General features: G+C 38.9%; 1 protein-coding gene across 1 annotated transcript in view; it reads right to left on the reverse strand.

The window, feature by feature from the left end:
• pdia5 (protein disulfide isomerase family A, member 5) overlaps window positions 1–17,571 on the reverse strand; it is an 80,604-nt gene that overhangs the window by 24,984 nt on the left and 38,049 nt on the right. The window contains exons 10-12 of the mRNA XM_084724797.1: window positions 13,399–13,470; window positions 8,783–8,919; window positions 175–245 (exon numbers count right to left, since the gene is read on the reverse strand). Of these exons, the coding sequence (XP_084580923.1) occupies window positions 175–245; window positions 8,783–8,919; window positions 13,399–13,470 (280 nt within the window). The remainder of the gene's footprint in view (window positions 1–174; window positions 246–8,782; window positions 8,920–13,398; window positions 13,471–17,571) is intronic.

A 17,571-nucleotide genomic window follows, 5' to 3' on the forward strand; every position in this document is an offset into this window, starting at 1 on the left:
GCCAAAAGTCTTCAGGCCAAGAGAAGGGATTATTATGATCTGTTAATGAGGCGCCGTAACACCTGTGTAGTTGTGTTCATCAGAGTGTGAGATATGAAAAATGAACAAAACACACAGGCCTGTGGAGATGCATGCTGTGCACATGTAAACACAAGCAAAGGTCATGAAACTTACGTCTGCACCCTTGTTGAGTATTTCAGCAGCTTCATCATACTCTGGCTTCATCTTCTTGCAGTGTCCACACCCTAAAGGATTAAAATCACATATTAGAGCCTGACCGATGACGTATTTCTGATACTTGAGAGTCACCAAAACACTGATAATTAATACCTCGCATTTTTGCATAAAGACTAAACAAACATTAGTGGTAATAATCCCTCCAAACTGGTAATTAAATCGTAGAGATAAAGATATGAAGTGATATGAATGACATGCAAACAGCCAATCATTTAACAGGTGTGTTGTTCATGTGTGTGTGTGCACGCATGCACGCATGCACGCATGCACACACACACACACACACACACACACAGAGTAAACCATGAATTTATTTAAAATTACAAGAATCATAAAAAAAAAACCATTAGATAGGCTAAGGCTTTAAAATTTCCAAGGGAAAGTAAGACTAGTTTTGAGGGCAGACTATACAATAAATGTCCATAATACCTGAAACCAGTTCTGTCAATATTAGTGTGTACATGAGGGAAGTTAAGTAGTTACTGGACTGTGTACAGTAATTAGTAGATTTAAATGAGAGATCTGAGGAAGTCTTGAAGCTTCAACAGAAGAGCTTTGTAAAAAAAAAAAATAATAAGGTCACTGTAGGGTAGTCAGTCCAACCACGTGATGCAGGGAACAGCTGCGATGCAACAATATATTGAATATCACAATTAAAAATGACTCAATACCATATGGGACAATTTTTTGCACATGCTTAGGTCATGACTTGTTAGGAAAGCCGAAGCACTTTAAGTTAAAAGGAGAAATTAATGTTATATCAACCAAAATACTGTACATATCAGGTTAATGGTTTAATAAGGGGCATTTTTTTTCAAGTTCACATTTCAATATAGCAATAAATATCATATCATGGACTTTTTAATTGTAGTATTATGGTATATGGTATATGGATAAATAATACAAACACAGCATATGGAAACATATCATCTCATATTCATATCATCTGAAACATATGAAACTGCACACTATAAAACATTAACAGTATGTACTGATATGTCAATGATATCAGCCTGCTTCTGTATCTACAACAGTCATATCAGTGAGAATAAATAACCTCTCAGTCTGGCAGGAAATAACAAGAAACAACTGTATATTTCTGGAGAAATTACTTCCATAAACCTAATGCTGAGAGCTTTGATGGTGCAAGCTTTGCACAACATTACAACCTCAGAGCTGTCTTGTTGAATCAATGCATCAACAGCTGTAATTCTCTGGTGTCTTGCTGTTTCACCCTGGTTTGTCAGTGGGTTTACTGCTAGCATGCTGAGGGTGAAACTGTAAATGAGATGACACGAGTCTCTCATGTTTAGCAGGAGTTAAGTCATGTCTGATTACTTCCTACATGTTTCACTCTCTGGCTGGCATCGCTGTGTCTTATTGTCAGAGTTAGAGACAAACTGAGTGAGACTACGAGCTGGGTGTGAGTGAGTGATGAGTCCAGCAGTGAAAGACAGAAAGCAAGGAGAAGATAAAGGAGTAGGTGTAGGCAGAGCTGGGCAATGTGGTTAAAATCAATATCAGAACTAGTGGTGCGTCATAAAATATTGTTCATGATAATACCAATAAAATCTTAAATGTGTCATGACTTTACATTAACATTATCATGGCTTTGTTTGGCAGTCGCAAACACAGCAGAAAGTAATGTTGCTGATGACTCTGCTGTGGAGGATACTTCCAGAAAAAAAAAATGTAGTGACCTTGGTAGCGGAAAAATGTTTTTGTGGAATCTGACCGAATGCAAAACAACCCTCAGATCTACAAAAAAACACAACGTGGAAGCAGTGTAAGGACTCTTAACAGAAAAAGACGGCAACACAGACAAAAAAAAACAAAACAAAACACAATTCACCATCTCAAGCAAAAGCACCTGGAGTACACAGTGAGCAAGAAATGAGAGTATAATGTGAGATCTAGCAGCCAGAGACAAACTACATTGGCACAACCTAACATAAGCTAAACCTTTGGTACTTGCACTCGTTGACAGAAAAAGCGGACAGTGATAAAAAAGCAGTTATGTTTTCTGTGGGTGCAGATATGATGGCAATCCAGTCTAAAAGGAAGGTTTCAAATTTGGACAGTGAAACAGTGAAAAATGAAACATGTAACACAGCATTCACAAATGGGTCCTGCAGGCAAAATTCAAAACACTGGAGGAAGTTGTTTCCCCCCACCTTCTCCTCCTCAGAATCAAAACTGAGGCAGGTTGCCTGCAGGTTGCAGGGACATGGACCTCACAGCTGGCTCCAGAGAGTACAATAAACAGAACTAGTCTGTTTGAGAGAATAATCAAGCCCTGAATCTACAGTCAAGTGCAAAACGAGCACTACATTATACTTCTACAATCAATTTGATCAGCTTTTTATAATTGCATCAATCATCTGTCAATTTAAAGCTAAGGCCAATATCCCCAAAAACAACTCTGAAAACACTCTGGAGTTGGGAGTTCAGTGACTGCCTGCCTTATTTACTGCTTTCCAGACTCTACAAAATGGCTTAACTCAACCCTTAACATCTACTCCTTCTAATAGATTATTAGTGATTTTGTGTGAATCATACACAGACACTAACTTATTTACCAAACATTTGGTATTAAATTTAGCTCCACATAAAGGGAATAAATGTGAAATGGGCAGTGTGCAGAATCACGCTTGCCAAAACAAAAACACATTTCTTTTGGAAATTTCAAAGAAATAACTCATTGCTGTTGAACAAGCCACGATTTCAGTTTAGCATGTTTCCATAATCTCTGAGGACATCGCAAGGTCATTTTATGATTCAATACAGTTACACATACAATATATTACAGATTTCTCCTTTAATAAAACATTCCTAAAAGAAAATGTTTTTCAAAGACAGCGCTCCCAGACATGAATGAAGAATACTGTGATAACACAGCAGCAACATGATCTTCTGCACACTACAATGTCCACATACATGTGCTTCTGTGTTTGTGTGCTGAGGTGTGCAATTAATGATAATATATTTTTCGTTTTTTTATCATGTTGTCATTAAAGTTGTTATTACAAAATTGTCCTGCAGTATTCTGACCAAATATTAAGGCAAAATTGTTAATATATCTATTGTGATATGGCAATATATTGTATATCAATCCTGTATGTGTAAAAGAAAAACTCATAACATTCTTTTCCCGACAAAAAGTCACAATTCAATTCTACTGAGAGTCACTTAATGATAATATCAATTAACTCCCAGCTGTAGAGAGGGCTGTGGCTTACTCAACTTGAGCGCAAAAATATATCAATCAGCCAAATGCTGTACCTCTTCGTCCTTTAATTAAGAAGCTGGATAGTATCAGTGATGTTCTTGCTCTATATAACTCTGTATTATCTGGAGGTGGTGTCTGTTTGCAGGTGTATGTGCACATGTGTTAGCAATTGTTCTTTTTAACAAATCTGTTGAAGCTATGAGGATCATGAATAAATTCCCTGTTTTGTGCGGAGGTGTGTTTAATATTGCATGAGCAGCAAGAACACTGGTGAACATTTTATCCTTAAATCTAAAAAGACTTTTAAATACATAACACAATATTTGTCTCACACAATGTACAAGATGTTTCATCTTAAGATATAATGAATATGCCGTTTGATCAGGGATGAGCAGTGTGTGTATGCGCTCACAGTGCTGTTGTGCACAGATGCATGAAACAAAGTTGGTATATTTCCAAAACCTGGTAAATTGCCCTTGTCAAAACAGTTCAGGAATTCCCTTATTCAATATACAATACAGTGCTGGTGCAGGCTATAAATCAAGTCTGATATGACTTATGGGAAAGAAAAGCTGCTTCTTTTTCAACTCAGTCACTGTAGTGTGTGATCATCAGATTGTGTTAAGGCTTACCGGAGAAACTGAGGGAAAGGACTGTTCGACCCTTCAAACTGATGAGTAAGAAACAAAACCAAATGTCTCTTCCTGTGCTATGCATCAGCCCTGCTCTGCATTCAGAACAAGTGGTGCATGAGGGGCATGATCAGTGTGTGTGAGTGTGTGCATGTGTGTGTAAGTGAGTGTGTGTGTGTGTGTGTGTGTGTGTGTGTGTGTGTAGGGGGAGGCTGAGAGAAACACACTGAAAAATTGCTGACTCAGGCTGAGTGTGGGGCAGAAGAGCTCAGAGTCAAGACAACGAACAAACTGGCCACACATCACAGTTGCTGTAATAAAAATGGATACACGTTAAAAAGGAAAAGGCCTGGTGAATTCACTCTGCTTTACAGCAAATGTTAGATGTTAGGGTGTTGTTAGGTCATCGTCTCTGGGTTTACTGCTGCAGTAAGCTCAGCCTGTGGCTACCTGCTAAGTGGCCAGTCAGGAGAGCTGTTAAAATCAGACTTAATAACTTCCCGATGCAGCAGCTGGAGCTCAAAACACAAACATTTAGGAAACAAACATCATTTACAGCCAGATCCGCTGGAACAGCCTTCAGTATTGAATAATTTTCTGCGCTTTCTTCAAACAACACTGGCAGAGAGGAACTTTTGTTTGGGTCCGGAACATAATCAGGGTCTGGGAAACAGAGCGTTCAGCGGGAGATTTTGCCGCCGTAAGGGACTGCACGCAAACAACCCCTGCTGAGTGCTGTTCAGAGGACGGTGAGAATGGCTGTGCTGAGAGGTGGACAGAAATGCAAGCTGATGGTGGTGGCTGGGAGACCATTAATCTCACTCTGACAGCAGGGCCATTAAGAAACTGCATTGAAGCAGCAAGGCTGGGCATCTGTGTGTGTGAGACAGAGAGATATGCGGTGTAATTGTGTGCAATAAATGTTTGTGTCATGGTGTGATATATGTTTGATATGTGTCACTGTGTGTGTGTGTGTGTGTGTGTGTGTGTGTGTGTGTGTGTGTGTGTGCATATGTGTGAGAGCTGAAAAGATTTAGCTGCCCGCCCTTGATCTGAGTGTGTGGGCGAGTGGCTGCTGTCCGCAGGGTGGGTCAAGTGCAGGACAAGCTTCTGTGAAGCTGTGACACCAAGTAAGGACCGGGAGGACTGTTGTGCTTCCCCTATTGGTCAAACAGACATCCACTCACACATTTTTCTGCATATTTAGGATGGTGAAAAAAAAGTACCCTGAGTTGTTGAGTCATGTTTTCTGCCCTAAATAATGATGCCAACTAATGACACTCTGCAACACTGCAAGTTTGTTTGATAGTGTGTGGTGACTGGTACATGGTAATCTGCAAGTGAGAATATGCTGGAATACTCACTACAAACCTAAAACCTAACAAAGACCCTGTGTTACTATCTAAAGAAGTAAAGTTTGACAACAGTAAGTCTCTCCGTCAGAGAGACTTGACATTTACATTTTATTTGTTTCATTATTTCATCATTGATATTAGGACCTAAGCAAAGTCAGGCAGTTAATATTTTTGGTGCTTTTGTTTTGACACAGGTTTTAGTGAGATTTTAGTGAAGATAAGGATTTTATTTCCAGATGTTACAAACCTTTAGACGAAAGAATGAAAACCGTGTTATCAACTCTTTTCACGCAAAATCAGGTGAAGACACGATATCATTAGTGATGATCTGCATTAACCTGGTGCAATATATATGCCAGTATTTATCTATATGTGTCTATGTATGACTGCACATCCAGTGATCAATAGTGACGTATTTCTTCAAGGGAAAGACACTACTGTCAAAAAAACACAAAAACCGCTTTGTTGCTAATTTTGAAAGAAATTGTACTATATCACTATAATTGGACTATGTACTATATATGGGTTTTCAAAGTTGCCATAACTAGCGAGAATGTTGGTACATTTCTGAAAGAGAATTAAATCTGTTCTGTAGGCTAATGCATCAGAACTAAGCTACACAGATGTGCATGATACCAAAGCATGAATACACGTGTGTTAATTAAGTGACTTGAAAGTAGAGCAATATATCAATTTTGTATAGATATTGTAATATGAGAGTATATATATCGTCTTTGGATATTGTTAAATTGTGATATGTAAGTGCTGTCTTTTCCTTGTTTTAAAGGCTGAATTACAGTTAAGTGATGTACAGTAATTTTCTGAACTTACCAAACTGTTCTAGCTGTTCTTTCATTTGCCTTTACCAACTTAGTCATATCCACATTACTGATCAGTATTTATCAAAAATCTCATTGTGTTAATATTTTGTGAAAGCACTTATAGTCATCCCTACAATATTGCTGCAATATTGATCAGTTTCAATATTAAGTTATTTTGTCAAAAATATCATGATTGATTTCTTCCATATTGCATTCAATATATATATCCCCTACTTGAAAGGCATGGTTTTGGTGCCAATAACACCTGTGATCAATTGGCAGAGAAATTGTACTTTAGATGAGAGGACGTGAGTTCAACACAGAGATAGCTATGTCATGTGTTTAGTCTAGCTTGGTAAAAAAATTGGGAGCAGAGGAAACGGCCTAGCTCAGTTCAAGGCAAGTTCCAACAACTCCTGCACTGTCTGTTTGTATTCTTATTTAGTATGTACAACAAATAAAACAATATATGCACTTAAGTATACACTATAGCTACTTTTTGACCAAAAGTGGGTCCAAGTGGCCACATCTACATCATCTCAGTCTGTCCTTGTCTGGGCGTCTTGCGTAATGGTTGTTTTCACATTCCTAACACACTGATGTGATAAATCAAATTATGTCACTTGGCTTCAGCTTTTCAGCAAACTATTTAAGAAAATGTATTTTTTTCACGACATCTTTCTTGCCAACTGGCAGAAGTTACTTTAAATATTAGTACAAAGTATTTTCGAGATTTAGGCAGTGAATAATGATATAGTGGATGTAGCAGGTCCCACTGCACTGTGTGTGTGTGTGTGTGTGTGTGTGTGTGTGTGTGTGTGTGTGTGTGTGTGTGTGTGTGTGTGTGTGTGTTAAAGATGTGTTTTAATCACTTCAACAGCTAGTGAGAGTGTGTTTGCCCTCTGGGTGGAGTGCAGTGCTCCCAGCAACCTGGAGGTACGAATGCTCTGCAGTATATAAGTATGTGCTTAAATTGTGAAAACAATGACTCATCATTATGGTGAAAGTTAGGGAAAAGGCGCATATTCTTATTTACTTATTTATTTATTTTTAAAGCACAGAGACTGAGATGAGCACAGGAGGTGATGTATTTAGAAGCAAGAAGAGGTGGTTAACGTAAAAAAATCTAGAGGTCCAAAGACTGGTTTGCACATACTTCAGATTGTGTAGCTGAGGCCCCTAGAATGGGTGAATCTATTTGCATGATTTTACAGCTATGGGTCACATTCATCCACATGCAAAAAGTCCTTTGGGCAGCTCCATCGCACACAGGAGGGCTGGACCAAAGCAAAGCAATCTGGAAGTGGAAAAAAAATCTAACCCACTGATAAAATCTGGCATGTTTACAAAGTTCTGCGTAACAACAGCAGTATGGTGCGTGAATAAAAATGACAAGGAGGCTTATGTGAACCATATGGCACCAATGAAGTATTCTGTTGTGAGGAGGAGCTTGTGTGTGACTATGTGATACAAAAAGCTAAAGCTACTGCAGCCAGATTGTCTTTGTTTTTCATTTCTTGATGTTTTTTCAGTTACTTTCTCCAGCTGCCTGTTAATACTGAGCATGACAGTGAAACTGATGTTATTTGTGTGACTAAACAACAGTTCTACTCGAGAGAATCTGCAAGAGAATGTTTTGCACAGCAGGATGGAATGCAAAGCTCTTCTGAAACACTGCTGCACATATTTTACAATTTAAACTACTGAATTCAATGCATTTATGACAGTGAAAGGGGGGTTCTTAAAGGACGAGACTGGAGATGCAATACTTTATTTTTTATTTGCTGTCAATAAATCCCTTAGGAAGACCAAGACTAACAATGAACTCATCTACTTGGCATTGTCTGTTTATCTCACCCCTGATATATCTTATTTTCTTGCAGTGCCGGTCCTCAGAAACATTTTGTGTGACTGTGACATGAAATGCATGTATTATCATGGTTATCAGGCTATCATCTGTGGTCCATTTCAATAACTCACTTTCAATAGTGTACATTTAATACATTATTCAAACTGCGCCCCACTAACAAGTGTCTGTCAGGTGAGGAATAACAACTAGTAAAAAGCTACTGATTGCATTGCAACTAGTGGCATCTTGTGAGTGTCGTGGGAATTCGGTGCTGTCATCAACATTATTAGTTGTCATGGAGGACTTGGCAGTTTAATATGGGAGTGAGAAGAAAAAGCCATCTTAGAAACAAACATGGTATGGTTAAGGAGAAAAACTTCAGGGAAAATGGATTAACTCGTCAGATCTTGGAGTGACAGACGAAGTGATGTGTCTTATCTGTTGTCCACGGAATTTAAATGCCATTATGAGACCAATCCCAACTCCACAGACAAGCTCATGGTTTTTTTTGTTTGGGCCTCAATCATATACTGGCTCCCAAAATTTTCTTTCAGTCATCAAAACTTCCAAAACCCTTAGTATCAATCAAATAATGGATTGATTATGAAAATAATCATTAGTTCCAACCCTGCTCTTTTTTAATATGCTTTCTTACTCACAGGGGGCGTAGAACATGACCAGGGCTGCAGGATGTTCTTCCAGGAAGCTGTCAAATGACTCGTCGGTCAGGTGAAAGACCGGGGAGTCGGTCTCCGACCATGGCACCTCAGGGGTCTTCGGCTGGGGGGCCTGAGGACTGAAACAGGAAGGAGGGGAAGGCAAGGGCAACATAGGTGAGGGACAATTTAAAAAGCAGACACATTGCAGCTGGTGTGTAATTTGTATGGAACAAAAATCAGACACAGCTGTAGTTTGCACTCCACCCAATACGACACACACTACCACACACACACACACACACACACACACACACACACACACACACACACACACACACACACACACACACACACACACACACACACACACACACACACACACACACACACACATCTGGACTGAAGCAACCCCGCCTTGATGACGGAGCACAGTGCTGCAATGCCAAGACCGAGTGGACACAGATATAAACAAGTGTACACTCCCTGAACTTGTGCACAAATACACAAAAAAGTCATTTAAAAAGACACATACACACATCAACAATTCTGCAATCTTTTCTCATCATCACACACTCTGTCCTGAGCCAATGTGCTGAAGCGACATGAGACTGGATATCTAAAAAAATGCTAAAATTATGTAACTGGGGTGCTAAGAATTGCTGCTGCATCTCCTCCAGACACTTATCTTTTATCCAGAATGTCATCTGTCTAATATACATCTCTCTGATACATAAAACTCTCAGGATCGTGGGTTTATCAGGGACTGAAGCTACACTTTGGCTTTATCAGATGACATCTTTGGTTGCTCTTGTACAACATAAGGTGCAGTTCCCTCCTGGGCTGCCTCTACAACATTATTGCTGTAACACTGCAGCAGAGGGCCGATATCATCACCAAGGATACCGACTCTCACCCATACTTCTATGTCCACTTAATGCTGTGAAACTAGACTCTAGAGTCAGGACTAGGATCACATATATGTGAAGGGATGTTGGTACAACATACAAAAGCAAATCAACAGCTTCTTAAAATAATGGCCTAAGTCATTTTTATCAGGTTTTTCAGAAAACACAAAAAACTGAACCCAACATTGAATATATGATATTTATTAATAATTAAACTCAAAAAAGTTATGGCAATAGATGACTTTTGACATACTAATAACAATGTCTGTCCCTTATGTAACATACGAGTATAAAAAATAAATGACCTTTGTGACTTAAGCAATTTTAAACCTTTACATTTTTTGTTCAATGTATTGTATTTTTCAGTATTTTTTATTTAATGTATTGTCTACTCCATCTGAGTCTTGGCCTGGTACATGCTGCTTCTTCTCTTCAACCATGGTCTCACTGTCATTTTCAGTGGATGAGGCCTGATCAGTGTTAGAATTGTCAAGTGCTTCTCCTACCAAAAAGGAGAAACATTTCAAGCCTTTGAGGTGTTACGGTCACAAATGTGTGATCATTCTGAAAAACATTCATTGCCTTGTGGTCACTTGTGTTAAGCTACATCAGGGATTTCCAAAGTGGTGTGCATGCACACGCTGCTTCTAGACACTGCACATCAGGCATACTATAATATTGTTGAAATGATGTTATGATTACTACTATTATGTTCAAGTGATATTTTCATTAAATAAAAACACAAAAGTAAAGAGGGTCCTTTGTAATCTTTTAGTTATACACAATTTCTAGTTGTTAGATTACGATACGGTACTCAAATCTTTGTTAATTAGATCATGTAATGTTGAAAAAAATGAAACAAAAACTACAGATGAAACGTTTGAAAAGACAGAAAGAAGTGCATCGAAAGCCTATCACTTCTAACAGACAGATTCTGGAGCATTCCACTCTTTGCTAAATGCTAGCTTCATGGACTTTGCTATTTTGCTGACTAAAAAGACTGAATAAAAAGACTAAAAACTATGCAATATTTATAGCCTAGCCTATATTATAGTAAACCTCATCACTTACCAATAGGGGACGAGCCCTGAATCATGGAAATAACTTCAGTGGCTAGGTGGATTTTCTTTCTTCTTGAAGTAGCTGCCATCTTAAAAAGTTTGTAAGACTGCCTAAATCACATCGTCTTTTGACTCAGGCAAAATAAAATAAGTCACACTCCATTATACTACAGGTATAGAATTGCATGATGTGTTCAACTGATGATGTAGGCAATTTTATCAGAGGTGGCCAGCATCATGAGGAGATGATTTAGGCAAAAAAAAATATTTTTTGTCAAAAAATTACTTGGGCCAAAATGTTCCACTATTTCAAGAGTGTGGCTCAAAACTAACTGTTGGATTCTGACCTCTATTGCTTCTGTTGGCAAAAAAACAACAGCTGTATTGTTTGCCATTGGTGTAGAATTTTCTGTCAGTATAAAAAGCAAAGGACAGTAAATTAGTCCAGTGTAAAAGGGTGAAACAAATGAAACTGACTGGGGAATAAAAAAAAAAAACAGACAGCTGAACGTAAGAGAAACTTCATCAAAACTTGGGAGGCAAAGTAGGGGTGATAAACGGGGGAGTGTAGATAAAAAATCTGAGGCAGAGAGTGCTACAAAAAGAGCACAATGGACACAACGCCTCAAAATATGAACGCAGCAAATCAGACTATTCTGGGAAAACCTTTCAAGACTGTTAACTGCAAAAACCCTTTTCAGCTTTTCCTCATCTGCAGCATCTCCAGATGAAAAAAGGCTCTGACACGACAAACTGCAGATGTGATGAGGCTTGCAGGAGGCCGGTCTTCCACCTTTTTATGAACATATGGAGCATATTTATGTGCCAATGAATAATCTTAATATAGCGGTGTAAGGTCAGTCCGTTCATGCTTTATTCTTTTTGTTTCGTGCCAAAACTAGAATTACCACCACAGTGGGTGGTTGGTCAAGTTGCAGCTTACATTCACGTCTGTTCAGACATATACAATACATGTTGTGAGGTCTTTGAGTGAATTAAATAAAAAGGTGCATGTCCAAAAATGAGTGCGGCAGTTCAAATAGTGAGTTGGAGCCATAGAAAGGATATTAAATAGGTTGAATCCTTGTTTAATATACAGTCAATGGTTAAAGCAAGTTGTTTCCCCCCGCCGCCTTGTCCCTAGACTCGACAAAGGTCAAGCAGGCTGCAGGAACACTGTAGGAGCCCAAGGTGAGTGCAACATTGTAATTTGACAATAACAAGCGATGTGAAGTCCTCCACTATAAGTTGACCAGCTGATTATAAGTTTGTCAATATTAAGCATAAACTAAAATTAACAACAGTCTCCCAGACGTGGGTGTATCAACAACGTGGATTTGTTTTTGCATCAGTGTTAACACTGACATTGCAAAGAACATAATGTTTCAAATCATTGAGTGGTTTTCACTTGTGAAAGACTTGTGAAGTGATTTTAGTATGTGTGAACATTTTCAGCACAACAAAACTGCATTGATACTGATAACCATAATAGTTTAATAATCATGTTATGAAATTCTCAGGTCTAGCCATAATCAAGTTGACCTTTGAACTTTTGGGCATAAAATGTCATCACTTCACCGTTTTGACCATTTTCACAGATATAAGTGAAATTTTGCCATTAGTATCATAATTCTTGAGTTGCGGCCAAAAACGTGTTTAACAACGTCAGAGTGACCTTGACCTTTGACCGCCCAAATCTAATCAGTTCATCTTTGAGTCCAAGTGGACTAAAGTTTGACAAGACAAGACAAGTTTGATGGAATTCCCTCACGGTGTTCTTGAGATATCATGTTAACAGAAGTGGGACATATGGACGTACGGACATACAGGCGTACAACCCAAAAACATAGTGCCTCTGGCAACAGCTGTCATAGGCACTGTGGCATAATAAAAAAGAAGTTACAACTCTGTTTAACCACTGTTAATCACTATTTTAAATGAAATATGAGGTGTAATTACACTCAGAATTATCACCCAATTTAAAACATGGCAACCGTTCTGTCAGCTTGATTGCCTGATTGCCAGCCTGGCAACCACTTCTAAATTATACTGCCAGCCCTGAATAAGCAGTGTAGTAAAAGCTTAGGACTGGGGAGGGAGTTGTTATGCCTTTGGGCTAAAGAGAGTGTAGCTGGAATACATCCTCTGCCTGTCTCACTCCATTTCCTGTGATAGCTGTGAAAGCCCCGCTCTGTGCCCTCTGGCTACAGCCCTGTGGACAGTCATGGCTTTCCAGCCAGGCCCTTAACGCAAGTGGAACAGGGAGACGGAGGAGACAAGGAGGCAGGAGAGCCAAGCTGTGGTAGGAGTCAGGAGGTTATGGGCAAAGAGCGTGAGCCAAGGTGAGAAAGAAAAATGAGACAAGAACAGAGCAGGTGTAGATTGATAACACTGTGGCAAGGTGAGTCAGGGTGAATAGAGGAAAGAAAAGGTGTGATGAAGACCGCAGTAGAAGGAAAAGGTGATGCCAGAAGTAAGGTAAAAGGTAGAAGCAGTTTACTTATTGTAGGAGACAGAAGGCAGAATGTAGTTTGGCTTCGTTCTGTCTTTTTATTAGATAAAACCGCTTTGGACACAAAAATCCTGCAGTCTGCACTTTAACAAGTCTACATGCATCTTCAGTGGGTGAAGTGATTGGGACCATACTCACTTTTTCAACCAGTCTGCAATATCTTTGGCTGTGGCTCCGTAGTTTTCATAGTGGTACAGGAACTTCCCCTTCCTAAGAGACAACAGAACACAAGAACAAGATGATCTCAAAACCATCTGTCAGCAATGGGCATGATTATAGCTTGGTCCTATTCAAACAGTTTTCAGCACTGCCAATATCAGATCTGTCATTTGATACAAAACATCTTTGTAAAACTTTACTGGCTGTACTTTGACATCATATTTTATTTAAAAGAAATACCCCAACAAAAATCTGTCTTCTGATCATTACACACTCACTGCCTGTAGTAGTAAAAGATGGATCTGAGAAGTTTGTAGCTTTGGATTCACAGAAATTACACTGGATTCAAAAGCCAAACCCAAAGACTTAAAAGCATAAAACACGTCAAAACCTTCATAGAAATTTCTCAAACCACTCCAGTAGCACAATATAGCCTACTTCTCCACTGATCCATATGTTCAGTATGTTACAATACTGACAGTTGGGATTTAGAGCTATGAAGAGGCAACACTGCAACAAGAAAGCAGCTTATGAAATCATTCAAGGACAATTGTTTATAACACAGTAAACATAAGGATCAACAGTAGTGGAGTGGTTAGTGCTACAAAAGTGTTTTCTATGGATATTTTTTCATACGAAACTGAGTCACAGTTGGAATCCATTGTTACTGTTGTCCACCTGCTGTCCTCCACAAAAGAACATCTTTCCAAGTGGTAAATAACATTTGGATCTCAAGAGATCTTCAGTAGAATATTTCTAGAACAAAACCTCTCAAATACAACAATGTTAATTATCTTAAACAAAACAAAAGAATTTTTAAACTGGTTATGAAATTTAATCCTGATGTCTCTATATGACCTACATAAGCAAACAAGGACACCAGTGAGAAGATAGGCTATTTCTATATACAGTATAAGAGACAAAGACAATGCTGTGTAAGACTTACAAATGAACAAAATAGCCTAATGATATACATCAGGACATATCTGATCAAAACAGAGACAGGGATGGAAATCGAGAACTAGATCCTAATTGTCCAATCCACTGGAACGGTTTGCCTCCAGTTTATCAATTTCTTTTCTCTTCATGCCAGCATGTTTGTCTGACAGGTACACAATGCAAAAAGAACGATATCAAACTCATGTATATACACTTCTGAAAACTGGCAACAAGGAGTCATGGCAGATATGAATAAACAATCCAAACTGTGGCTTCATTTTACAAAAAAGATGATAATATTGCTTGTTGTAATGTCAAGAATGCGTGGAAACAGCAGGAATACACTGATACATCTTTCTATGCTACATGGACTTAAACAATTCAGGAACAGTAATATTAATTTTATTTACACAGCACCTTTAGAAAACAAGGTTATTAAGTGATTTACAGTAAAAACAAATGCTAAATGAAACAAATAATAAAAACAATTAAAACGAGTAAATAAGTAAACAAGTCTGCACTTGTATCAATAAAATCTTACCAGTTCCCATCCCTAAATAGAAACAAGCAAGCCCGAGAAATCGGCTTGTCCAAGGATTCAGTCATGATAGTTTTTTATACTTGAGGCTAAGGAAACAAATCAGTCAGCACTCAAGAAGTGATGGGGTTTGATTCTTTATTTCTTCCTGCAGAACTGACACTGAAGAAACTGAGTAATCTATGTCATGTGTGGCGAACAAAAAGAATCCTGAACACAATCATAGCAAACAGTAACATAACCCAGTTTCAAACACAGAGAGCTGGGTCAGACCTTTGAGACACAGAACAGCTCAAAACCTTAAGAAAATGTTTTATGAGAGCTGACAAAAGCCTCTAAAAAAGTTCAACAATGATTGATACTCTTTCCTCTGTGTCAAATTATGTATCTGAGTTTAAAAGTGCACATAAGAAATGCCAGTGACCAATCGTAATGCATTTGAAATGAGCTTGAAGCATCTCCTCAGCTCCACAGTCTGAAAAGATTCCAAACGTAAGCAGATTTCCTTCACAGGAATAAGTCTATCTACTCTGCTATTCGCTGTGACTAAATGAAGCCTGCAAAGCGGATGCGGTGGCTCAGCCCAGTGCTGAAGAATCAGTGTCAATGGTAACTGGCTCTGGGCAGTCTGATTCTGCAAACACAGAGGGTGATGATGACCGTGGTTGCAGCTCCCGAGATACAGAGCAGACACTATTAAAGGTGATACACGATTACACACCCTGGATTTGGAGCTTAAAACTTGCATTTTAAGTAAACTGACTACTGTGGCGGAGAGCTGCTGCTTGGAATTCAATCAGTGAGATTTATGACCACCTCTATATCCACTTGCTTTATCTCTGCTGCTGTAAAATAGACCAAAACCTTGTAAAATCAAGTTGTGCAAATGTGAAATAAATGTCATTTTCCCAACAGTCTCTGGTGTTTTTCTTGGTTAAAGGACATAAGAAGGACAAAGAAGAAAAGTAATAGTTTCACTTTTGTTTGTTTAATTGATAGAAAAGTTGAGGTGTGCTGCTGTGTTGGGTAGTAAGCTTTCTTAATCTGCAGGACAGGAAAGGTAAAAGACCTTGAGCACAGTTACAGCGGGTGCAACAGTGAGATAAGTCCAGCGGTGTTGATGTCGATTTACCCTGCAGTGATTAGCTGCTGTTTATCAGTGAGGGGCTCATTACTGAAGCCAATGGGTTCGGATGGTCGTTAGCTAGCCCTGCGCTGACATTAATGTGCTCCCAGCTAACGGACTGGCTCAGGCTCAGCTACACATGAGTGCATGGGCGTGTGCGTGTACCTACACACACACTTGCACAAGAAAGAATTGCATGCGTACAGGAAGAAGGCAAGAGCACACACACACACCGACTAAACCACAGAGGCACTTAATCAGTCCCGGTCTAATTAAAAGGCCAGACTGGAATGAGAGAGTGTTTAATGTGGAAATGGGGATGATAAAGCTAGTGCAGGAGGAATAAGAAGCAGAGAACAAAGCGGGAGCTACGCAGCACGAGCATACGGTTAGCAACACTGTAAATATGAGGACGGTGCAGGGATGCTCTGGCTGGGGGGTCTGCATTAACAAACACTATCAGTCACACTCTGAGCACCTACTGTGAATGGGGCTATAAGCTTTGAGTTTGTGTGTATGTGAGTCCAAATGCATATTTAGACATCAGGGCTGAACAGTAAATTATCAGATTACCAACTGCATAAATGTCATCCAAACACTAAAAAGAAACACAGCTACATCAATGCCACATGCTGCCATAACATGTTCTTGAAGATGACCAATTAATAATTAAATTTGCCAACTTCCTTTGAGTCTTCAGGCAGACAATGCACTGTGTGAACGCATCCCCTCCAATCTTTTCAGTGGGACAGCTGTATTTGCGCAGTGTGGTTCCAGACGCCGAGGGCTCTAGTAAAAAAATATGCAGCAAAGTCTGGCAAAAAAGTTAAAAAGTTCTCAACTTTAGCCACAACTCTGCCTTGGCCAATCAAATACGAGTGAACGAACACTGACTTAACCAAACATGGATTCAATCCAGTGGTAATAACTTAGTGGAGTTATTACTGTGCAGTGTTTTTACTCAAACTACCCTTCCAGACTGATTGTCACACCAGTATCTGAAGAAACAATCCTGCACCGAAGTCCATTGCGTTATTTTTGTAAGGAACTGTAAGGAAGTTTTTTTCAGTTTTTTTGTCTAAGTGACTAACTGATCAATCAACTGCTCCAGACAACTGTGCGCCATCAAAGTAAGTCCACTATAAGAGCTTGTTTTTGCTATTGGTAAGTGTCTCAAAACATTGTGGGAATGATACAGCCCTTTAAAGAGTAAGATATGTTTTGTTTAACCAGGAACAACTGTTTTTTTGTTTTGTTTTTTTTTTTTTGCTCTCGCCATATTAACCAGACTCCCTTTGCAAAATTGTAATTGTAACATAGTCATCCTATTTTTATTTAAATTCAACAGAAACAAAATAAAGCTCATCAAAAATGTCTTGGCTTACATTTCCACTCTTCCAACAATCACAAACTTTGGTTGTTTGGTTGACATAAACAATATTCTGCCTGTATACACCATTTCACATCGCTTCTCTGATATCTGCCCTTACTCCTGTCCTGATATTTTCACATATAGTGTGATGAATAAAGGGTTTATTTTGACCAAAGC

The sequence above is a fragment of the Lutjanus erythropterus genome, chromosome 8, assembly GCF_056507025.1.
Source record: "Lutjanus erythropterus isolate fLutEry1 chromosome 8, fLutEry1.hap2, whole genome shotgun sequence".
NCBI lineage: Eukaryota > Metazoa > Chordata > Actinopteri > Lutjaniformes > Lutjanidae > Lutjanus > Lutjanus erythropterus.